The following is a 24,668-nucleotide window of genomic DNA, read 5'->3' on the forward strand; positions in this document are numbered from 1 at the left end:
TTTTTTAAATTAAGTTAAGTAGTAAATTATAAAGGCTTTATATTAAGTAAAGAATATAGTTAATTTATTAGGGGTTCTGTTAAATAGCTTAAGTAGGTTAGGCTTAAGTATTTCTCTAGTATCTTTACCTGCTGCTATAGTATTTATAAGGTTTTACATTTCTTAAAGTCTATTTTAATTATTAGTTACTTATTAGGCTTAAAGGTTTATAGTTTCTATAAGTATTTAATAAAGCTTAGCTATTTTAATAGTTATATTAGTGACTTACTGTTAAAGTTAAGTAATTTCTTTATCTTCTTTCTTAGAAAAGTTATTATTATTATCTCTTATAATTTAATTAGTAGGGGGATGGTTAATAGGTATAGTAAGATACTATTAAATAGGTTAGACTGATATAGCTATTGCATTTATATTGCTTAGCGTAATACAGTATGGTCTAAATAAGAGCTATTAATATATAACAGTTAGTTTCTAACTATAGATAAATTAAGCTATATTAGGTTTATTATTAGCAGATTATATAGAGCATAATACTAAGTAATTATTAAAGTATTATATCTCTTAATAGTAGATTTAATATATATTAGGCTTAATTAATATAAAGAAGTTTTATTAATAGCTAGTAAGCTAGAATTTATAAAAGTGTAAATAGGTGTATTCTATATATTAAAGTATCTTCTAGTAGGGCTAACTGTAAGTAAGGTTATTATCAGTCTTGGCGTAATGCGCTCCTAGACTGCTGTTAGTTTAATATTGGTCGGTCCTATACTGGATTGGTCTGTTATTAGATATACCTTTTAATAGTTAGTTTAGGTGGTTGTATCCTTATTAGGTAAATTTGTGGGTCCCTTGTATATATATGATGTAAGCGCTGGGGTTGTAATAGTAATACTAAGAAAAATATTTAAAATTGCTTATAATAAGGAATTATAAGGTGCTATAAGGTGTTATAAGGTGTTATAAGATCTATATATATATTTATTATAGATATAATTTAAGGATATAATTAATTAATAAAGTAAGTTAATAAAAATGTTAAACTTTTACTATTAGGTATTATAATGCTTTATATGCCTTATAGTTATTTATAGTAGCCTGTAATACTCTATAGTGCTCTATATATCTATAATGCTAGTTATAATTTATAACCTATAAGCTATATCTTTATAAAAATAAAGACCTAAAAACTAATTATAGGTAGCTAAAAGAAGTTAGTACTATTTTAAATAGTTATATATAAAATTAAAATACCTTATTTACTGCCTTTTGCCTTTTTAGACTTAAACTTACTTTTACCTTTAGATTTCTTTTTCTTCTTTTTATAGTTAATAACCTTATAGAAAAATTAAGAGAGTCTATAACACTCCTTTTTAGTAAAATCCTTTAATATATCTATAGGGTTCTCTTTACTATTAAATAAAGAGCTACTGCTATTACTAATAATAAAGATAGTATTAAATATAGCCTTATACTTCTTAGGAGTTACTATTAAATAAGTCAGTATAGAGATATATAAGGCATTATAAGTATATATTTCTAATATAGCTGCAGTTTAGTTTTAAATAGTTTTAAAGGCAATTAGCATAGCCTTTAGATAGAGCTATAATATAGTAATAGGTAAGAGTACTATTATTAGATATATATTTATTATATAGAAATAATTTAGGTATTATAAATCTATATAAATAGTAAAGTATAGTATTAGCATTTTATAATAAGAATTTAAATATATACTTAGCCTTAAGGTTTTTACCTTTCTTTTTATATAAAAAAAGTAAGTTAGGCTTTTTAAGAAGCTATATAAATTAATATAATATAATATAAAATAGAAAGTAATTAAATATCTTACTTTATTTTTATTAAACTTTATATATATAAGGCCTTTATAGGAATAATTCTTTAATGTATTTATATATACCTAAATAGTTAACTATAGGTTTACAGAAAGGCATTTAGCCTTATAGTTAAAGGTAGAGATAGAAATTCTATTAACCTCTTTAGCTAGATACTTAAAAGTGTAGTTATTAAAGTTATATTATAGAGCTTTCTTTATAGCTTTATAGTCTTTATTATTATTATATTTAAGGATATATAGCTAATATTTAAGTTACTTCTTCTTAATAATATAATCCTCTTTAAGAGCTTTATTATTTATTTCTTTTTTAATATAAGTAAGTATTTCTATAAGCTTATTATAATACTACTTTAATTTAGTATACTTTACTTTAAACTTCTTAGCAGTAATATAGGCTTCTTTAGCCTTCTTCTTTTAAGTAGTAATATAGTTAGCTTTAAGCTTCTTTTTAAAGGCAATATATTTCTTTTTAGCCTTTTTAGTAGCAGTATAATTAGCTTTAGCTTTTTTAGTAGTAATATACTTAGCTTTAGCCTTCTCTATAGTAATACGCTTAGCTTTAACTGTAACAACGCCCTGGTAATAAGGCTAACCGGCCTCCTACTATGTGATCTCGGGACCCCCTTAAGTCTATTATAAAAACCCCTTAAATAGAAATCCTGCTTCCTTAAGCTTTAGTTAATATAATACTATTATGCCTACCTAGCTATTACCTATCTACTATAATAATTCTAAAGCTTTTACTTAAGTTACCTAGGTATAATAGTAAACCTATAAAGAACTACTGCAGCTAGCGCAGAACCTAATAAGCTATTAGTAAATCCTCCAGAAATTAGCAGTAACTCTACCTAAAATAGTAATAGAGGATCCTCCTAAATAGCAACCTATATAGCTAGTTACACTACCTATACTATATATATTAGCGCCCTAGAAGTCAGGATTAAGCAGCTAGAAGAAGAGCTTGCCCTTTAATAACAGCAGAATAAGTTAAAGTAATGCCTTAAGGAAAATAGAGGTAGATTATAAGACCCCCCTAAAACCTAAAGAGGGAATAGACTACCTATATAACCACCTAACTCTAATGCTAAAGATATACCGCAAGCAAGTAACAATACCTTACTAAAGTAATACTAATTAGAAAATAGCCTTACTTCTAGTAGTAATAAAGAAGTAAAAGCTAAGAATATTATTACCCTTAAATACCTAACTACCTTCTAAAAATAAGATAAATAGTTAAATAATATAGACTAAAGCTTTAAGGGCGCCTAGAAATAATACCATACTAATAAAAGCTATATCCTATTTACCTATAATAATATAGCACTAAATATAAGGCTTATATAGTTAGGTTATTTAAATAAATAGATAAAAGAAAGAAAAGAAGACTTAAAGAGAGATTAAGAAATATTTAAAGAATAGTCCCTTACCTTTATAGAAGATAAAGAGAATTACTAAATACTTATAACTATATAACTAAAAAACGCCTAATAATAACCTAGCTAATCCCCCTAAGACTTCCATAAGTATCTTATCTCTATTAAAGATTATCTCCCTTATAAGCTTAATATAGCTATAAGAGTTTATTAATACTATATTAAACTTTTACCTACTCTTTAGGATACTATAGCCTTTTAGGGAGGTATTAGTCTCTCTAAAACTAAAAAAGAACTTATCCAGTTAGCATAATAACTCTAGGATACTTTAAACTAGAAGAATAAATATATAAAAAACCTGCCAGATTCCCTACTACCTAAGAAGAAACCTTACTAACCTTAAAAACTGCCTAAATTATATTTATACTAGTAACCCTAGGAAAATAACTAGAATTACTTTTCTATTACTAACCTAAAAGAAAAAGAAAAAGACTTAAGTTCTATAGAATGCTATAATTATTATAAGAAAGGTTACTATTTAAGAAATTGCCTTAAACCTAAAAGGATAAACTAAATAAAGAGATTAAAAAACTAAATATAACTAGAGATATAGGTCAATTTCTAGTTAATACCCTTAAGATAACCCCAATCTATAATTAAGATAGACTCCAAACCCGCTTTAAAAGGAGGATCTTAACTACAGTAAAGGCTTAAGGCCATAAGACTATTAAAGTATAGGCTTACCTTAATTATAGCGCAGAAATAAATACTATTAGTAAAACCTTTATAAGATCCTAGAGATTCTAATAACTAAAAGATACTAATATTTCCCTTTAAGAAGTAAATAATACCTAACTAAGAACTATAGAATACTAGGAAATAATCTTAACCCTAATAGATTGCTAGGGATAAATATATAAAACTATATAAAGCCTAATAGGTATTAATAAATAGGACTAAAATAAACTAATACTTCTCTCTATTACTATCTTAAAAGACCTCTAAATTATAGTAGATTTTAAGATAAGGAAATAGTAGTTTAAGGGGCACTATAGAGGCCTTAAACTCCTTAAACCTTACCAGTTCTTAAAGAAAACCTATAATAAAGCTAAGATCTTTATTATTACTATTATTAAGGAACTTTACTTACTTCCTGGCAAGAAACCCTAGAAACCTAATTGACTTAAAGGCATCCCTTATAAATTAAAAGCTTATATTAAGGTCTTTAGCTATAATAAGGCAGTAGGGATACCTAACTTTAAGAAGATAGACTATATTATTGACCTAGTTAAAGGGAAGGAGCCTCTATATAGCCCTATCTACCCCCTTTTATAGGCAGAACTTAAGGAATTCTAAAAGTATATCTAGGAGAACCTAAAAACCAGATAAATTTACCTATCTAAAAGCCTAGCTAGATTCCCTATCCTTTTTATCCCTAAAAAGGATAGAGGTCTCTATCTTTATATAGATTACTATAGCTTAAACGCTATTACCATTAAGAATTATTACTTTTTATCCCTAATTTTAGAAATTATAGATTATATCTAAGGGGTAAAGTACTTTTCTAAGATTAATATTAAGGATATATACTACTGGATTTATATCTAAAAAGGGGATAAATAGAAGACTGCCTTTTAAACATATTATAGTCATTTTAAGTATATAGTAATGCCATTTAGACTAGCTAATATACCTGCTATATTCCAATATTATATCTATTAGGCCCTTTAGGGTCTTATAGATATAATCTATATTATCTATTTAGATAATATCCTAATATTCTTAAAGATAAGAGAAGAGTATATTAAGTACCTTAAATAAATCCTAAAATAGATAAAGGATACTAAATTATATATAAAACCCTTAAAGTGCTCCTTTTATTAAGATAGAGTAAAGTTTTTTAGTTTTATCTTAACTACTAAAGGTATTAAGATAGACCTGGTAAGGATTTACACTATCCTTAAATAGCCTAAACCTACTACCTATAGAGAAATCTAGGTATTTTTAGGATTCTATAACTTCTATAGACGGTTTATCTATAGATACTTTAAGGTTACTGCTTCCCTTATAGCCTTTATAAAAGGAAGCTAAAACGGAAGGAAACCAGGAAGTATAAAGCTAAATAACTAGAAAAAACAGTTATTTCAGGCCCTTATTGCCAAATTTAAAAAGGCCCCAGTCTTATGGCATTTTAACCCTAAGAGATATATTTATATTAAGATAGATGCATTAAATTATACTATAGCAAGAATCCTTTCCTAACTAGATAATAAAGGCAGATATTACCTAATTGCTTTTTAGTTATAAAAGTTTAATAACCCTAAAAGAAAATATAGTATCTCTAATTAAGAGATAATAGTAATAGTAAAGTCATTTAAATACTAGCAGCACTACCTTAAAGGCTCCCTAAAATAGGTAAAGGTCTTAAGTAACTATTAAAACCTTTAATTATTTATAAAGAATACTAAACTAAATAGAAAATAAGTATAATAATACTTATATTTAATAACCTATAACTTTATAATTAAGTATAAAAAGGGATCTATAAATCCTACTAATGCCCTTTTAAGACCCCTAAAAGTTAAGGGAGAGAAATACTAAAAGCCAGACTTAATTAAGTCCCTAAGGGATAAGATAGCTAAGGTATAAGTAATAATAAAAGGTTAAAAGCTAAAGAAAAGGTTAAGTAAGAGGCTTATAGAGGGAGTAAGTCTACTTTAAACCTTAGGTAAGTTAGAGGTAAATAAGATATCTTTAGGTATTAAGGATAACCTAGCCCTACTGCCAAATAATGCAGATATTATAGGCCAGAAACCCAGTCTAAATATATAGTCTTAAGAAATATTAGAATTATCTATAGTAATTCCTAATAAGACTATAAATCAATCCTTATATTAAGAAAGACCCCTTAAGGATAATATATTAAAGCCCCTAATTAAGATAATTAAATTAATATAGTTAAGAGATAAGATAATACTTAGCCAAAAGGATAAGATATTTAAGGCAAATTATAGAGAAGGATCTTAAGAGTAAAAAGTAAAGGATAACCTTCTTTATTTTAAAGATAGGCTTTATATACTACTAAAACCTAACCTTAAAAAAGAGATACTAGGACTATACTATAATAACCTCCTTATAGGATACTTTAGTATTAAAAGAACCTAAAAGCTAATCTAGAGGAAACTCTATTAAGAAGGTCTAGAAACTGATATAAAACAGTATATATCTATATACTGCAATTACCAAGAGATAGTATCTAAAAGATATTAACCTTACAGAAAGCTTAAAAGCCTACTAATTCTATTACACCCCTTTAAGGAGGTCTTTATAGATTTTATTATAGAACTGCCACCAGTACTCTTTAAAGGTCAGTAAGTTAATGCAATCTTAATAATAGTTAATAGACTTATAAAGTTTATATAATTCCTACCTATTTCTACTAAAATTACTGTATTTAAACTGGCTAAACTCTTCTATAAGGAGATTAAGCTATAGTTTAGAGCCCTAAAAGGTATTATCTTAAATAGAGAATTAGTCTTTATTAGTGTATTTTAGTTAGAATTATATTACTACTTAAAAATTAAGTAAAAACTATTAATAGCCTTTTACCCCTAAACTGATAGACAGATAGAAAGGATAAACCAAGTTCTTAGTCACTACTTATATTACTTTATTAAGGATAATTAGAATATCTGGCCGAAACTCCTACAAACGGCCCAGTTTGCTTATAACTTAGGGGTTAGCGCCACAATAAACGTAACCCTAAACAGGGCCCTTATAGGTTTTAACCTAAAATTCTACATTACTGCTAAGGATACCAGCTTAGAAGGGGGAGTCCCAGAAGTCAAGTATAGAATTTAAAAGCTACAAGAGCTATAAAATAAGCTTGCGATATACTGGCAAAATGCAACCGAAAGGCAGGCTAAGTACTTTAACTTAAAGCACTAAGAAATAAACTTTAAATAAGGATAACTGGTTATGCTCTTAATTAAGAACCTAAAGCTTAAAGAAAAGAAAAAAAAGCTAGCCCTAAGATTTATTAGCCTATTTAGGATTATTAAGCGTATTAGACTATAAGTATACTGCCTAGCCCTATTAAACTAATATATAAGAATATATAATATCTTTTATATAAGCCTCCTTAAAGTATATTAAGTATACAGCTAAGAGAATAATAATTCTCTATTAATGCCAGATCTTAAAGAAAAGGATAATTAATAGGAAGTCAAATAAATTAAGGATAAAAAGGAGATATATAAGGAATTACACTACCTTATAAAATAGAAAGAATAGCTAGCTAAATATAATTAGTAGGTTATTGCTATAGATATAAAGAATGCCCTATAAATCATTACTATATAGGAAAAGTCCTAAATAAAGTAAAAGGGCAAGAGGTTAAAATTATAAGCAGAAATAACCTTAAGGAAGATAGGATATCTAAGAAAAGAGCTTTAATTAAAGCCAAGAGGCTTAAGCTATAAAGATGCCATTAAGAAAAACAAATAACCACAAACTACAGGCAAATCTCCCCCCATTCTAACCTAAAATTACTAAATAGGACTATAATAACTACACTAAAAACCAATTAACTATAATACCAAAAAGCCACCCCTTAAGCTAACTTATCTTCCTCTATAGCGCAAGCCCTATATAAATTACTATATTTAGGAGGTGCACTTTAAGAGCTAAAGTTATTAGAGAGAGGCCGGCTACGTTTCTAAGGGGTTAAGAAGGGTTGCATAACTAATACAGTAAAAGGCTAAGAACTCTCTGCAGGTAAGGCAGGGCCAGATAAGACAGAAGGTCGCACTAGGAGCAAAAGGTATGCAGGAGGTAAAGTTATAGCCTTAACCCTAGTAGAGACTAAAGAGGCAGGCGCAATAAATACCTAGAGATATCAGTAGGGATTTAAACCTAATATAAAGCTAAAGGCAGGGATTTAGGCAATAATATTAAAGTTATTGCAGGGGTCACTAATAAGACCTAAATATATAAGACAGTAGAAAGCGTTAATAGCAACCTGCTAGGCTGCATACTTAATGTCATTCTCCTCTAAATATAGAACCTATAAATCCTTAAATGCAGCCTAAACTTCCCTACTTATATCGCTTCAGGGAAATAGGTACATTTCGGCGCAGATATAGCGGCAAGTCGCGATAGCCTCGGCATATAGAAGGGGAGCTTCCTGCATTATAACTATATTAGCTAATATAATCTAGAAGATAAGGGGAAGACTTATAGGCAGCTTCTTTCTACTAATAAAGTAAAAGGTCAAGCAGTAGGTAGTCTTTAAGTATAAAAACGATTTTAATAACCAGTAAAAGGTATAGGCTAGTTCTATATAGGTATTGCAATAGAGTTAAGGACGGTTATCCTTATCTACAAAAAGGATAGAATTGCAGACAAACTTAAAGGCATAATAAATATCTATCTAATCTCCCTTAATTATAGCTATAGGACTACTAGAAAGTTAGTTAAATTAATAACAAGAGGTAACAAGGGAGAAACATATAAGTAACAGCTATACTTATATTTATTATACTTCTTATAGCGCAAGGCATTAGAATTAATAAAAACACACTTAATATTATAAAAATAATATAGGTCCTATATAACCTTAAGATTAACAAAAGTAGCTACTAACTAATTATAGTATTTATAAATATAATAAATGCACGCATTCTTAGCCATAGCGAAACTAGGGGGTCAATAGGGGACCTACAATTTAGAACCAGAGGCTACAGAGGACAGAAAATGGGCATACTTACTGTTAGATATTATAGCAAGAAATACAGAGAAGTTAAGGCAGAGTTAAAGAATAAAAGGTTAATTAAAGACTAAAATAAAAGAGGTATAGGCTATAAATAAGAAATAAGGATAAGAGGCATATAAGCTAATAAGGTTATATAAGATAAAGAGAAAAAGAAAAGAGAGAGAAGCTTAAATTAAAGAGAGGATTAAATACCTATAGGTAAGGTAAAAATAGAAGCCTACAGAAGCCTAAGGAATTAAAGGCATAGCCTATAATTCACAGGCCTAATATATATGCATTTTTAAGGGTATCTCAGTAAGGCTATAGGGAACAGTCTAATAGTTTATATAAGAAAAATGCCATAAATATAACCTTTTACTACCACAATATCTAACTCTACTATAAAAAGCCAATAAAAGGTAATTACAGGACAGAGAGGTATTAATAACTCTATAACTCTATTATAATTATACCTAGCTAAAGACAGCTGCCTAAAAAGGGGGGGATAATTATAATAACGCCCTAATAATAAGGCTAACCGGCCTCCTACTATATAATCTTAGAACCCCCTTAAGTCTATCACAAAAACCCCTTAAATAGAAATCCTACTTCCTTAAGCTTTAGTCAATATAATACTATTGTGCCTACCTAGCTATTACCTATCCACTATAACATTAACCTCCTCTGCAAGATAGGCTTCTTTGGCTTTATAGGCTAAGCGCTCCCTTTTAGCCTTTACGGTTTTATAGAGAGGCATAATATTATAAAATTATATAGGTCTTTATAATATCTAAATAGGTCCTTTAATTAAATATTAGCCTTAAGTTATTTATATAGTATATTAAAATATAAAGAATAAAAAATAAAAAAGATATAAAAATAAAGCCTTTAATTATATAACCTTAATTAATATAATATAAGGGCATAAAAGGGTATAAGGGTAAGGTAAGGGAAGGGTTAATATAAGCTAAAGCCTAGCGCCTTAATAGTCTAGCTTTAGATATAAAATTAAGGGGGGAATATACTTTAAATTACTTTAAAGTAAAATAAAAATAAAGCTCTAAAGCATATAAATTTAATAAGATATATATTAGGTTATAAAGGGTAATTATAGGTAAATATAATATACTAAAAGTAAGGATTTCTTATTTTATAAGGTATAATAGATTTAGGGGATAAAAATAAAGCTAAACTTAAGATTAATAATAACTATTATAAAGTTACATAAAGCTATATAACCCTCTTAAGTGAGGGGCTATAATTAGTTAGACTTATATTTACCCTGCTTATATTAAATTATAAGGAATATTAACTATAGCACTATATGGTATAGGGTCGGCCTACTAAGAGATGAATTTTGGCATAGATATCGATTTGGCCTTCCGTACCTGTCAATAGACCCCACATTTCTCCCCAACCTTTTGAGAGAGGTAAGTGGGCTGCTTGAATAGATCCATACTTGTCAGAGCAATGAGGGGAGCTGTAGCTTCCCCACCCCCACCATGGGGATCCCATTCAGCCCTGAGTTACGGGAGCTCTGACGGCGTGCCTGGCGATCAAACTGATCGCCGCTCAACTGGGCCGCCTCTACAAACAACGTTGGCTTCCTGTGCCAAGGAAACTCCCGATTGGCCCTGGATACTGCCTAGCAAAAGAGAGGAGTAAGCCTACCCATCAAGCTCTCCGTCAGCCGATCTGGCTGGTCTTCAGAGTGAGCGGGAATCGCTCTGCATAGAGCTATCATCCCTGCACTTCAGCATCATGGATTGACTGTCACTCATGATTTAGTCAAAAGGCCGAAAATTCATGGCCAAACATGCCGCTTCAGTAAACGTGGCTTGCCAGTTAAGCAAGTTACCAGGGTATTGCATCAGCCAAAAAAAGTGTGCGGCTGGCTACACTCAAGCCATGCGCCCCCACCATAGCCAGCAGAGAGAAACATGGTGGCGGCCAAAGCGGGAATAAGCAATTTGCGATGGGCCATTCGCTCTGGGCAGAAGTTTTGGAGCAATAAACGGCCTGGCCAACATACCGAATGACGACGGCGATGAGCTTATTTCTTTGTACCATATCAAATGTCATGGTACCGATAAATCGCAGGTTTGGCATGCGAGAAGCAAGAGTTCCTCTGCCGTCACTTGCTGCTTTCGCCCGTCGCATACGATGCTGTCCTGTCTCTCTGACGCTTGTTTTCTGATATATCATATACAACTGGCTTCTACTGAACGCCAACTAAGCTCAACTGATTGTCCAACTGCGTGGCTTCCACCATGCCCGTCTACAGGCCCAACATGAACACTGTGTTGAATCTCCATGAACGCCCGACTGAAGCTATTGCCCACGAGCGCTGGTCGACACCGCCCCTAACGTCTCGTATGTCAGGAGCACAGACTGGCATGCGCGTAGAATGCCCATGGAAGACGGGTAGAAGCAAGTTCCCCCCGTCAGCCCTGACAACACCCCTGCCGTCATCTGCCATTTATGCAGACCAAACTTGAGCCTGGCTGCCGAATAAAGAAAGTTTTGATTTCGCATTGCGGTGAAGACCATCGCTAAGGATCTAGACCAGAGAATAGACCTACATTCACCCTGCAATGAGACGCTGTGGAGGGCATGTAATCAACTTAGCTCATGGCAGCTCTTTGTTGGCGTTCGTTTACTAGAATAAGGTGCAGAAAGCTAGCTGGCTGATTGAGGCTGGTCCCCAGAAATTGCAGTAGTCAGCGTGCCCATGTCAGGCTGGTGCTGGCATTATAAGAGGTTATCGGTCGCCTCACAAGAGACGGATCGCAGAACCCTCAACATCCCCTACAGTTCCCATCACACCTACTCTCTGCATTACTCATCAATACTTATATGTACGTTACTCATAGACGCCAGAAAATCTTCATCATGGCTGCGCCGAACCAATTTTTCTCTCTCAACTTCAACGGCGCTGATCCCGCCTCTCCGTTCACATGCCCCCATTGTCAGCATGAAAACCCAGTTGACGCATCTATGTGCAAGGGACACAAAAGAGGAAAACCCTGCTGTTGGGTTGTCCCCATCGTATCCCAAGCTCATGGTAACGATGAAGATGGTGAGCTATACAAAGAGAAAGGTGCTGAGAGAGTGCTAACTTGTCTTAGGAACCAGCGATGCAAACGGTGGCAAGTCTTGAAGCCAGAAGTCGTCAACATGCTCACAGACCGCGTGAGCAAAAAGTTTGCAACAAAGATGAGAGAAAGTTTCTGATCTCTACCAAGGGCGGAAGTACGGATCGCTCGGAGTTATTCTGTCATTACTGTCAAGGAAGGGTATTAGATTGATGGGCATTGATTACATCACGGCATTCATTTACATTAAAAGTCTCTCAACACCAAGATAGATCGCATGGCTGAATATGATTGATTTCAAGGGTAAACTGTTCAGGAACCTCCACTGTTGACAAATCACACATCCCTTCAGCAGTTCGGAGATACACTCATTATGGGACTCTCAGACAGCCCCATCGGCATACCGTCCTCCTTCATCCACCTTGTCAGAGTTCCACTTGGAATAGTCATGCCAACAGTCCTTGAAGCCTCTATTCTTGAAAGCCTCCTTGATAAGACGCCCCCAATTACCGAAATCAGCTTCCGACCACAGTTCACGACAGGCATCGACTGAATAAAAGCAACTGTTGCAGTAGACCTTGGTTCCAACCCAATCCTTGGGGACAAAGCCAGCATGACGCCAGGAGCTGATGCCCACCAAGCCTTGCTCATTGACCGTGAAAGCAAGCGGATGGACATTGTTGAGGGCAAAAACGATCTCAGAGCAATCAAGCGGAATTTCCTGACAGGTTTCGCGAAGGTTCTCAGGATCATGAACGCTTGCATAATCCGTGGTTGGTTTGTATAGATACTGATCAACCAGGAGACCACCGTCAACGCCAGTGATAGCGCTGCCAGACCATTTGGATAGCTCAATACAGGCGTCAGCAATCTGGTCAGTCCATCGCAACATGGTCGCGTAATCCTTGTTCTCAGCCCAGGCGTGTACGAGATTCTGTCCGGAGGGCATAGCGCTGTAGACCAGGTAATAATGATCACTGTGGACGCCGTGGTAGTAGACCTCGGGGACTTGGAATGAAAGATCCTTTCCCTTCAGCCATTCCAGAGTGACGTGCTCAGGAGTTCCGATATTCTGATGAATTGTCAGAAAGGCGTGACCGACCTCAAATATTCCCATTCCCGAAGTGACGCTTCCACTGGACATTTCGAAGATGGGGCAAGAATCTGAGAGAGGCCGGGTTTGGGGCTTTGGGCTCGGTGCCTCCGAGATGGTGAAGAAGGCACCTTGACCATCACCCCAGCATGGTCCATCTGGCTCAGAGGCCTGGCGAGAGATGATGACCTGGCCGGTCATCCAGGAGTTGTCGTCGATCTCCTCGAGAGGGAACATTTTGGTGAAGTTACTTGAAGGGAACTTGACCTTGAGATCTCCTTTAGGCATGATGTAAGAAGTGATGTAATATGTTTTGTGCAAAGGGTGTTAAGCTAAGAAGTGTTGGATGGATGTGAAGAAGAGCGATGTGAAGCTTGCGATTGATGATAGCAGTGATCAGTTGTTGGAGTTGGATCAGCTTGGGGTATTTATACCTTACGCAAAGCAGCGACCCTGACCGATTCCGATGACCTCACGGTGCCGTTCTCTTGCACTGCTGCCAACGACCTCTATTGATGGCCCAAGCCACTCATATTGTCGAGCTCTTAGTCCATCTCGGACTTGCCCGAAGAACAGCATCTTCATTTTACATGAGAGAGCGTGGTTCGAGCAAACATGATACTCTTTGTTGGTTACAGCCCGCGATGGCGTTGGTAAGACGCCACCTTATTGCTTAGTGGAAGGGCAGAGGGGGCGATGTGCGATGGTGACAAAGGCAAGTTTGTTCCTTCAATCAGCCCCCAAAAAGAAGTATTCCCAGAAGGGAGGGTCATGAATCACAGTGATTCCTGTTCTCTCTTTGTCCTCGCGACTACTCGGAATTCCGCGGTGAGATTTGAGGTTTCAGTGTTGATCTGCTATGTCCAGGCGTTGTTTGCTACTTGGCTCGGCGTCTATGCAGCTAGGACTGGCAGATGAAAAGGACGGACGCATGTACAAACAACTGGGAACAAACTTCGCTGATCTCTAAGACCTGAAATTGTGGGTGGAGAGTAAGGGAAGGGAATAAGGACCTACCAACATGAATAGGCTTTCAAGTGTCTCAATTCTGCCTGATGTAGCTCAGGTTCCAAGACCCAAAGACCCGGGACATGCAGGAAGAACTGAACCAACACCAGGCGCCATCGGCTGGTCGCATCTCACCCCGAGTGTCATGAGGACCTATATTTGCATTAGCAAGTGTCACGAGATTGATGTTCGTTCCGTAACGTCATTGGCAAGGCTTGGTTAATTGAGTACGTCGCTGCCTGACTAATATAACTTACTCGGCGTGTCGCTCACTGTTGCTCTGGGCTAAGGACTAGCTCTTTGATCTTATTGTCCTCCTTACCTCAATCTATCTGATTGGAAGGCTGGGTACCGTCAACTACCAGATTCAATCTAACACGATGGCTACTCTACCCGGCATTTCTGCCTCTTTGTCTCTGAGAAACGCTTCTCCCGTGTGAATCTGTGCTTCGCTCTGCCTTCCGGTCAACGGAAGCCTAGGGTCTACCGAAACGCGCAACATGTTCACTTGACATTCTCCCGACTCAGCAGCCGTGAGACTCAAGAGCCGCTAACATTGAAAACGGTGTCTTTTAACAACATTAAAAAGCAGAGCGAATTGTATTACAAGCAACGATAAGAGTTTGTGAAGGCTAGCTAATTACATCGAAGCGAGTATGAGATCTTAGTTTTGAGAGAGATTAAAATACTAGGCTAAGATGAAACAGCTGAGGCGAGGCCCATCATCTTAAGAGGCTCGATCTGAAGATGGGACGCGACAAGATAAGATAAGGTATCACTTATCCTCCTTATCAACCTTATCTGGTCAGGCTGATCTGATTCGCCGGGCCAAACATGGTGAACTGAAGAAATACAAGACGCAGTCTATAAGAAACATTTCCTTAAAAACGCATAAGTTAAATCAACGATAGAGTTTAATTTCTATTTTATGCGACTGGCTTTCTTTTCTTTGGAATAGCTATCCTGAACTGCGTTATATGTTGGTAGATAGCTTATGGAATTAGTGGAGGTGCGCTATAAGTGCCCTGTAATTATAGGAGCCCCTAGCTCTTGAAGGCGAAGGTGACTGTTGGTGGGGTTGGAGTTGGTGCTGTGAATTTTACAGGATGCCTATTCTTGTCGGAGATGCAAGGCTTTCTTCCCAGTGGCTCTGTTAGTATTCCAGAGAGATCAAGGAGGGCGCTATAAGAGCTCAGACGAAAGTTTTGTTGTCTGTTCTTGGTAATGAGTTGTTGCAACTCCATCACTCAAATCAGATATCTGATAACATAATTTCAAGAAAACCCGATAATCATCTTAATTTGGCAACGCCAGTAACCCAGCCATATTTCCTACACAAGATCACTGCTGGCGCTTAACACCCATAGCACCTGCAGCCTGTGCACTTTGCACAAATTGTTTAAAGCACCCAGCAAGATTATCATAATTCTTCAACATTTCTTCCATCCTTTGATTAAGCTCTTCTGCCTCCGGTGGCCACGACTCCTTATCTGGATCAAAATTCTCAGGCAAGAGTTTCCCTGCCTCTTTAAGCCCAGCCATGAGAGCTTGAAGCTCAGAGGCACTCATTTCAAGCTGACAATGTGTTAGTATACGCTTTTTGTTTCTGGACGACGATCATGTTACCTGTGCCATCCTTACATAGTTTGCTGTGTATCGCATTGGTTCAAATGCGGGGGTTTCCTGAAGGGCTTGGTTGAACTCGTTTGCTACGGAGGTTCCTCGACTTGATTTCTTTGAGCTAGACATGGTTGTGATTGGATAGAGGGCTAAGTTGAATGTAGAGATCTGTATGGCGAGATTGTTGCGAAATTGAGTTGTTTGATGAAAATAGTTTTCACGTTCAAGGTTGCCTAACCCCACCATTCATCATTGATGTCAGCCCTACGAGGCTGATTTAGTTGGCACCTCTTGGGCAGTTAGTACCTAGGTAGCATCTTGACTAGATCAATGGGCCTGGGTGAATGATGAATTTATAACTTCAACGTCTACTCAAATGTTATCCTCAGACGTATTGACTCAGAAGTTGTGAGGTGTCTTTGCCAGCAATAAGTCCAGACTCTTAGCACGTGACTCTTGAAATTAAACCTTTCAATTGGCTGTGGCCTGATGAAACCTTCAGAGGACACAAGCAGGCATTCTAACTTAGATCCTAAGGCGTTTTCCTAGAAACACCCACCAATCGATTCGAAAGTTGTCTCAGTCCTTACGAGAAATGCTTTGTTTACTTTGTGCCGGCCCTGATCTGTCGATATCTTGAGTTGTAAAATGGACAAATACTACGGTGGCTTCGAGGGACCTGCTCAGTACAAAAATATGTTCACCTATATGTCACGCGATTTCTTGAGCTAAATTCTAGGGAAAAATCTTATCCCGTTTCATGAGGGATTACAAGACCTGCAGAAAAGCTCCTCAACATGCGATCTGTGCCGAGTTATTTATCATACAATAACACCTACTTTGAGTAAACTTAATCAGTTCGAACAGACATCCGCTTGCTCATCAGATGTAATGTCATACAATTTTTGCATTATATGGTCAGAAGAATGAGGAAAGGATGTAAATTGTGGCTTATAGGGAAGATGAGTTCTGCATACATGCTCTCTTGGGAGCGATTGGCTTTGCTGTTGATCAAGGTGAGTATGATGAGTGATATGGCATATAACCTTTCATTGACTCATGAAAGATTATAGAGAACACCATATCAGATGTGCTTAAGAGACGAAAGATTCCATCATCACTACAATCGGAAGATGGCCTCGGATTTATGCAACATTGGCTACTAGAGTGGACATCTCACCATGGACATCGACATGTGTCCAAGCTATTCCCAACAAGGTTACCAAAATATGACGAAACGAGAAAAAAGGTCACTATCTGAGCCTCTGAACCTGCAGATACAAAGTAAGCTGCTCTCAGTCATTTATGGGGGTCGGTCCAGCCTCTTACACTGAACACCAATACATCCCAGCAGTTGTTTAGCGCCATTTCGATCGACGCTTTTCCAAGAGGTTTCCAGGATGCGTTTGGGCTGGCACAGGAACTGGAAATGCCATAACTGTAGATTGACAGTCTCTGCATTATTCAGGATTCTAATGATGCTTGGGTTCGTAGGTCAGTTCAAATGTGTGACGTCTATGGAAACGCCTCTCTCACCATAGCGGCTGCCAGGTCCAAAAACTGATCCGAGGGATTTCTGAGACCTGGATCAAATCAATTCTATAACGATATTCATTTTCTGGGAGGCGGTGCTCCTGCAAACGTTGCAGTCTTTCCTATGCCAAATAGCCTTGTAGGCGCACCGCACGAAATAATCGACCTTGACGAAGATCCACTATCGACACACTGCTGGGCCTTTTAGGAACGTTATCTCTCCCCTCTCACGCTACACTTCGCCCAATCACAGATGTGCTTTGAATGCGAATGGTGCTTCGAGGCGCAGGAGGGGTACACCAAACCTGTCGGCCATCCGCAGCCGTTTAATGTACCCAAGAGAGAGGGAACAGAACAAGGCGAGCGGCAATCGGGGTTGACTGGAACTTTATGGTTGCAAGATATACGCAAAGATACATAACCATGGACAGCGATAAGCTCCCAGCCTTGGGTGTCATAGCTGCCCGACTGTCTGTCGAGTTTGCCCAGCAGGGGTCAACTAGCGAGTATCTAGCAGGGCTATGGAAGGACAATATCTGATGTGACCTCGTCTGGATTGCCCTAAATCAAGAATCAAAGCGAAAGCAACCCAGTTCCTATTCGGCGCCAAATTGGTCATAGGCTTCTGTGAACCACCCAGTTCATCACCACTATCAAGATGAATCGGAAAATCTCGCAATTGTAAGAGACGCAAAGGTCAATTTGGAAAACAATGAAAACCCTATTTGGCAAAGTAACCGGTGGTTGGGTCCGCCTATCCACCATCATGATACATCCGTGTACTGTAGATGAAGAAAAAATAGAACGTTCTTTCTTGAGCAAGGTTCGCGTCTATGTATCAAGGTGCAATGGGACCCTCCGAAATATGATCCACCTATAATTTGTCTAATGGACCATGCCAACGAGTTATCTGACTTAATTGCTGTGCCGCTTCATTGGGTACAGAAGTCGAAAGATCCAATCTACAAAGTTTGTGGCCCATACGGCTTGATTTTAACGACCACAGAGGCAGAGGCAAATTCGCACTTTAGTGGGAATATTCCACGGCTCAGAAGAGTTGGCGCTGGATCTCCAGATATCACAAGGGGAAGCGATATACAGATGAATCTGATTAGAGTAGTGTTTGCTAGAGATAGAGAGCAGGGCAAGCTAGATAAGATAATCATTTTGTAAGCCGGATGTTGGTGCAATGAGATCTGCTACCTTCCCTTTGGAGTTGACAAGGTTCTCCCTACGCAGCTTTCACCAGGCTTAGAACCAGAATCAAGCAAGCTCGAGACATACGAAATCCCTTTTTCTGGCGCGGTCGCATTTAACTCCACTCCCATTGACGGTATCGGCGATCAATGGAGGCATGTCCCTGTTTGCGCACAGAACACTACCTCGTTGGCCAGGCTCGCCGCACTGACGTAGAAAAAGGTAGCAAACAGCGCATCACACCAAGTTGCATCGGGACCTCCTTGTTCACCTTCGGAGTTCCGAGAAATCTTAAGCATAATGAACACGGCATTCACGAAATTTCAAGTGTAGTCTTGGCTGCATGTTGGCCTTCTGGCGGTTGGAACACTGAAAATTGTTTCTTTGTACACGTCCCCTCCAGTGGTATGTGGCGGCTGACCACACACACCATCGGGCAATGTTCTAACAAAGGAATTCTGTGTTTGCTAGATTTGTGGCCCCTTACATGATCTGATTTGGTCCTGTTCTGGTAAATACGTGTTGTGTGATGCATGACAAGAGCAGCAGCCTGGTCGTGAACGGCTGAACTGGATTGTGGCCGTTGGCATTGTGGGAGCTTTATTGATATACAGAGTGTGACACGCCGAATGAAATCAGAATACTTCCTGCCTTCCAAATTGCAACTTAATATTCTAATCACACCATATTAACGAAAAAGGAAGTCCTTCTAAACTAAGAAAAACAGTAAATGTCAGAAAGATACAATTAATGGCAAGATATGTAGCGAGAAGGCAATATAAAAACACAGAGGTTTAGCGTCGACAGTTGGTCAGATAAGTTACACTAGTGGATCAAGAGTTCTACCCTCTCGTTTCACCGTGAATTTAATCATCTTCTTTTTGCTCCAGGTTGTTTATCGAGATCTATCCTTAACATGTCAGGTTACTGAAACTGGTTCTATGATTGATTCCAGATATCATGATCCGTCTGGTTCGTGGTGTTATGTTGGCATCTTAACTCTGAGCCACGTTGCTGTAGATCCAAGGCTATACGCTTTGCCTCTTGAATACCAGCAGCATCCTTGATGTCTTCCATCGTTGATATGATCCGATCCCGTAAAGCTTCAGTGGCATTATGTGTTGTTCCTGCGATATGGAGTGGCCATAATAGATGCACAGCATGAGCCGCCCGTAGGTCGCTCGATTTACCTGCCTCGTCAAATTCATGCAAGATATATGAAATGCTGCAGCATATATCACTAGAGGTCTCTTTTATGACTATAGTTGAAGTCTGGAGTAGGTCTCTGTATGATGCAGAGAAAGATAGCGAAAACGGGATGGGGAAGTATTTCGATAAGGTTTCAACAAGTGCTTGACGTACAATGATACGCGCACAGCGCTGCAAGTTCCACATGTTGGCAATCTCCACGCTGGAATATATGTCATATCGTCCTATGAACACTTCCACTTCATCGAGATCGCTTGGTTTGGTTCGGGTCTTGTACCCATATTCGATTGGGAGTGTTTGGGCCCAGTCCTTGAGATCTGCATCGATCGACAATAGTCTTGAAACGTGGGAAGACAAAGTCCCTTCGTCTGTGATGTCTTCCTCGGCTGCGGATGAAGAGTTGCATACGCTGACAACAATTCCTGCTAGACGAGCCGCGGGCGCTTCTTGTTCTGTCTCATTACTGCGAGCCTCGGCCATAAAGTCTATGAGGACTTTTGGTACCGGCAGCCTTCGCTGAAGGCAGTTGATAAGCTATTGAAAAGTCAGAAGATTAACTGACATGGGTTTTCTGAGGTTCTCTTACGATTTCAGAGCGCAAGTTGTGAAAAATGCTCCGGCCGATCCTGTTGCGCAGCTGGCCTGCTCCTCGGAGCTGTAGCAATGCCATGGCACCATCAACATGTCTACTCCACGGACTCAAACCTCCATCAGAATTGAAGGCGACAGTCTGTTTCAAGTTATTAATTGGCCTGAGTTGTCCTGGAAGGGATAGAAGGCTTACTTCGTATAACGCCAGAAGCATTACAGCGACTAACATTTGGTCGGACGATGCTTCACTGGGGTCCATGAGTGCAGCGCATATATCGCGAAGTGCGTGAGAAAACGATTGTCTGGCTAAATTGATGAGCGTGGGCGCGTTCCTTAAATACGCTAGACCGGCCAGTCCGACAGCGTTGATGAGATTAGCCAAGTATCCAGGTTCTGTTGCTCGTTTGTAGATGATGCCGTGACAGTCGGGATGAGTAGGGGACCGTCCAGACTCAGGCAAAACATAGTGGTGAAAAAAGAAAGGTAAGACTTGGTCTTCTGGCGTAACCTCAAGTCTGAACCAAGGATAATGGCTGGAGGTATCTTGCGAATGGTGGACTTTGGCCTGTTGGGATAGCTTAGGTCTTACCAAAACATCCTGGTTGCCATTAGGTAATTTTGCGGTTGAAAAGACTGACACCTTGCCCAAAGTTTCGGCAGTTTGATCTCGAAAAATAACATACTCCTCCCCTCGATACCCATCACATTTGGAACCGGCCCTGCAACATTGACGACATGCAGGTCTCGACAAGTCGCACTTCGCCCCCAAATCTGTTAACACGCTAGGATCTCTTTGAATATGACGATTGTGATATACACACCTTTCTCCTCTTGACTCGACACTCCGAGCAGGCTCTGCTGGGCTTACCGCAATAGACCATGTTGCTCACACCTTCATTTGTGAAACGTCATGATCTCGAGTCGCTGTCCTGGTAGCGTCGTAATTATGTGATGCCCGAAGTCTCGCATGCTTTGTAATCTTCAACACTAGACCAGGACAGCACTAGCCTCGAAATCGTGTCGAGCTGTTTACTGGATACGGAATAGTCAGGTCCGCCTTTAACGCATCCGCAAGTCCACGGCGCGCCATCTAACGTGATAGTTGAAAATAGAAGTCATTTCTACCAAGAATTCAGACCACTGACGAGTAGGTGCCGTAGTATCTGTAATCGCCCCAGGGATCTCGTCAGAAATCCACATCATCGAGGTGTATTCCTTTTTTGGCTAGGCTGACATCATCTACAGTAGAGGTCTGTTGAGTCCAAGTATTTAAACTATGCCAGTCCTCCTTTAACAGAACATCTTGAGAAAACCCTAAAACAATCACTTGAGAATTAGATCGCTAATTACTTCACCATTTCGTTTGCTCAAACCTTTACCTTTTCCTTCCCGATCATGTCCCAGACTATTGCTTTTGTCACTGGCACAACTGGCAATCAGGGCGGCGCCACTGCTCGAGAACTCCTAAACGCTGGCGTCAAAGTTCACGCACTTGTTAGAGACCCTTCCTCCAAGTCCGCGATCGAGCTCCAGCGCCTCGGCGCGCGGTTGTTCCCCGGCAGCTTCGATGACATATCCTCACTCAAGGCTGCGGTCAAAGGAGCCACTGCCGTCTTTCTCAACGTATTGCCGGTGTTGTCTGACACCAACCTGGAGGTAGTTCATGCAAAGAATATCATCGACGCTGCTACTGAATCCGGAACAGTCACTAGCCTAGTCTATTCCAGCGTCACCATGACAGGAAAGCATGAAGAGTTTCCGAACTGGGGACCCGACTACCCCTTGGCGTGGTACTGGCTGAGCAAAGCCCAGATCGAGTCTATGGTACGAGAATCCGGCATTAAATACTGGACAATTTTGCGGCCGGCTTTTCTCATGAACAACTATCATCAGCCGACGGCGTCTTACATGTTTCCCGAATTGGGCCAGAGAAGAACGTTTCTGTCGGCATATATACCCGAGACTGCGATGACAGTGGTTGATCCAAGAGACGTCGGCAAATTTGCGGCAGCAGCAATCACTGAGCCGCTGTCTTACAACAAGCATGAGATAGATTTGGGCGTCGAGTCTCTTACGCCAGCTCAGATTGTGCAGGAGCTGAGCCGAGTCAGTGGAGTAGAAATTGGGCTCGAGTTCTATAGTGAGCAAGAAGCGAAAGATGCTGCATTGAGGAACCCGAAGATCTATGCCGAGTTGTGGGCGAATGAAGTTGGATATCAAGTCGACTTTGAGGAGCTGCAGAAATATCCGATCCGCCAGACCATATTCTCGGAATATCTCGAGAAGCATAGAGACGAAGTCATCCAGACATTTGCTTGATCGTGGACTCTATTCGTACTTGTCTTTATCAAAGGTAGTTGGTAGATATATTATTTTAAACTTGAGATAGACCGAATTTATGATTTACAAGGCCAAGGAGAGTAAAACAATAAATTGCCACTCGGAAGAATTTTATCATCCTCGAGTTAGAAAATGATAAGGATAACCGAAGAGAGAGAAAACCCGTAGTTTGTGGGGAAGATGTCAGTTTAGCTTGAAGCTACTGAGGGGAATCCGGGGAACTCGGGGATCCTGGCGCCCCGAAAGCCCGTAACCCTTGTTTTTGATGCAACCATAAAGACCAGCTCCGTCCCCACAAAACAATCTTATCAGCGATCTATCACCACCTCGTTCCATCGATTCAGAGTCATGCCTCCAACCAAGAGAAAGGCTGCCAACGCCCTTGACCCATCCGAGCGCAAAAGAGCACAGAACCGCATCTCGCAACAGTGTCTGCGCGAAAAGAACATCACCTACATCCGTAACCTGGAGGAGACGATTGAGCTGTTGCAGAAGGTAGCGACGGGCTCAGACCCTCAAGATCGGTACTCTGTTCTTCTCGATGCGCATCTAAAGTTAATATCTGAGAACCGGAAGCTGGAAGATGCCTCGCTGAGGCTGCGTAAGAAGTTACTCAGTTTCGGTCAAGCTGCTACTGCTGCGGCGGGTGAGCCTTACTTTTTCACTTGTGCCTCGCAAGGGTGTAGCTGACACTGCTATTAGATGATGAGGTTTTCGATTCTATATTTCGAAGGAGAGATGCTGGAAACCCGGAAGCGCAGCAATCTGCACCAAGGATGGATTTAGCCAATCACGAAACACCACCTGCTCTCAATCCGTCGGTCAACAATCAGTCTTTCCAGGACATCCCGGAGCAAGTCACTCATACGGACATATTCAAGGACGCGTCCTTTCTTTTGGATCTATCAACGGCGAGCCAGGTACAGCACGAGACATTAACCCCAAGCACAATGCAGCCTGGGGATACCTTCTTAGATCCAGCCATGTCGTCTTTATCACCAAGATCCCTTTTGTTCGTCCCAAATCAGCTCAGTATCACGTCAATGTCAATCTTTGGGTCTAGGCTCCTTGATGCTTGTCGTCGACACCTGGATAACCTTCGGGACGCTGGAAACCATAGCGATATGGTCGAAAAGATAATCAAGACTGCTGTGCGCTTCTCTATGCGCTGCGCAGGATTGGAATCGTATGCCTATGGAGTGGTAAGATCAGATGAACCACCAAAAATGACTCGTAAGCTAATGTGAATAATAGAATGGGGCTAAGTATATAGAAAGAGTCATCAGTTGGCGCCTTGGAATCGAGTCAAGAAATTCGGTTCCGCTTCCATTCCGGCCAACGCCCCTCCAGTCCAAAAACCCCACGCACTTTTGGGGCATCGATTTGTTCAACTGGCCTGAAATCAGAGATCAACTCGTCCTCGAGGCGGAAACCACTGATTTCGACGAACTGATCAAAGACCTTGTCTTACACTCGGTGATAGAACCCGCTAACCACAGCGTCGCGGTAAATGTTCTCGACATCTTTCAAAATCAAGTCCTGCGCCGACGTCAGCATCAAAAATCCTCTGCGAGGAGTTACTTTACCGATCCATCATGGACACTATTCCAGATCGGCCCTGAGGTTGGGGAATGGTACTCTTCTGAGCACGATATAGTCGAAGAAGCCATCTTTCAAGAACTAGACCGTCAGATAAACGCCGTGGCGCCAAGTCCAGAGGATAATTCTGTGGAGGACAGTCGGGCAAACGACGTAGCCAAGTTTCTGGGTCTCGATGACTTTTGTGAGTGGAAGTTGAGCAAAGAGTTTGCGCGGAAATATCCAAAGTTGGATTGCTCGACAGGTAAGCGATGATTACGGAGTTTGGAGGTTGTGCACTGACATGTGGCTTGCTTTAGCTGTTACGCAACGCGATCTTGCGCCCTCGGCGATGGTTTACTGCTGGTGATGTGATGTGGCTTGATCTAGTCAGAAGAATACGTGTCAGAAAAGACGTTGTCAG

General features: G+C 39.2%; 6 protein-coding genes; 3 read left to right on the plus strand and 3 right to left on the minus strand.

Annotated features, from left to right (window-relative positions):
• Positions 1-11,872: 11,872 nt before the first annotated feature.
• FFUJ_06477 (uncharacterized protein) lies at positions 11,873-12,140 on the plus strand (the record flags this gene model as incomplete). XM_023579807.1 has 2 exons in its annotated part: positions 11,873-12,059; positions 12,109-12,140. 2 exons carry the CDS (start codon positions 11,873-11,875, stop codon positions 12,138-12,140), a joined length of 219 nt encoding a protein of 72 aa, XP_023432578.1.
• Positions 12,141-12,457: 317 nt separating this feature from the next.
• On the minus strand, positions 12,458-13,456 carry FFUJ_06478 (uncharacterized protein; the record flags this gene model as incomplete). Its single annotated transcript, XM_023579808.1, has 1 exon — positions 12,458-13,456. One exon carries the CDS (start codon positions 13,454-13,456, stop codon positions 12,458-12,460), a length of 999 nt encoding a protein of 332 aa, XP_023432579.1.
• Positions 13,457-15,517: 2,061 nt separating this feature from the next.
• FFUJ_06479 (uncharacterized protein) lies at positions 15,518-15,925 on the minus strand (the record flags this gene model as incomplete). XM_023579809.1 has 2 exons in its annotated part: positions 15,518-15,751; positions 15,803-15,925. 2 exons carry the CDS (start codon positions 15,923-15,925, stop codon positions 15,518-15,520), a joined length of 357 nt encoding a protein of 118 aa, XP_023432580.1.
• Positions 15,926-19,465: 3,540 nt separating this feature from the next.
• Positions 19,466-21,207, minus strand: FFUJ_06480 (related to negative acting factor; the record flags this gene model as incomplete). XM_023579810.1 is given in 4 exon segments in its annotated part: positions 19,466-20,269; positions 20,322-21,045; positions 21,148-21,184; positions 21,195-21,207. The coding sequence occupies 4 exon segments, from the start codon at positions 21,205-21,207 to the stop codon at positions 19,466-19,468; spliced, it is 1,578 nt and encodes a 525-aa protein (XP_023432891.1).
• A 514-nt stretch (positions 21,208-21,721) lies between these two features.
• FFUJ_06481 (uncharacterized protein) lies at positions 21,722-22,645 on the plus strand (the record flags this gene model as incomplete). The annotated part of the gene is made up of 1 exon (XM_023579811.1): positions 21,722-22,645. The coding sequence occupies one exon, from the start codon at positions 21,722-21,724 to the stop codon at positions 22,643-22,645; it is 924 nt and encodes a 307-aa protein (XP_023432581.1).
• Positions 22,646-23,014: 369 nt separating this feature from the next.
• FFUJ_06482 (uncharacterized protein) lies at positions 23,015-24,614 on the plus strand (the record flags this gene model as incomplete). XM_023579812.1 has 4 exons in its annotated part: positions 23,015-23,312; positions 23,369-23,868; positions 23,921-24,509; positions 24,565-24,614. 4 exons carry the CDS (start codon positions 23,015-23,017, stop codon positions 24,612-24,614), a joined length of 1,437 nt encoding a protein of 478 aa, XP_023432582.1.
• Between the last annotated feature and the right edge of the window lie 54 nt (positions 24,615-24,668).

The sequence above is a fragment of the Fusarium fujikuroi genome, chromosome FFUJ_chr06, assembly GCF_900079805.1.
Source record: "Fusarium fujikuroi IMI 58289 draft genome, chromosome FFUJ_chr06".
In the NCBI taxonomy this organism is placed as follows: domain Eukaryota; kingdom Fungi; phylum Ascomycota; class Sordariomycetes; order Hypocreales; family Nectriaceae; genus Fusarium; species Fusarium fujikuroi.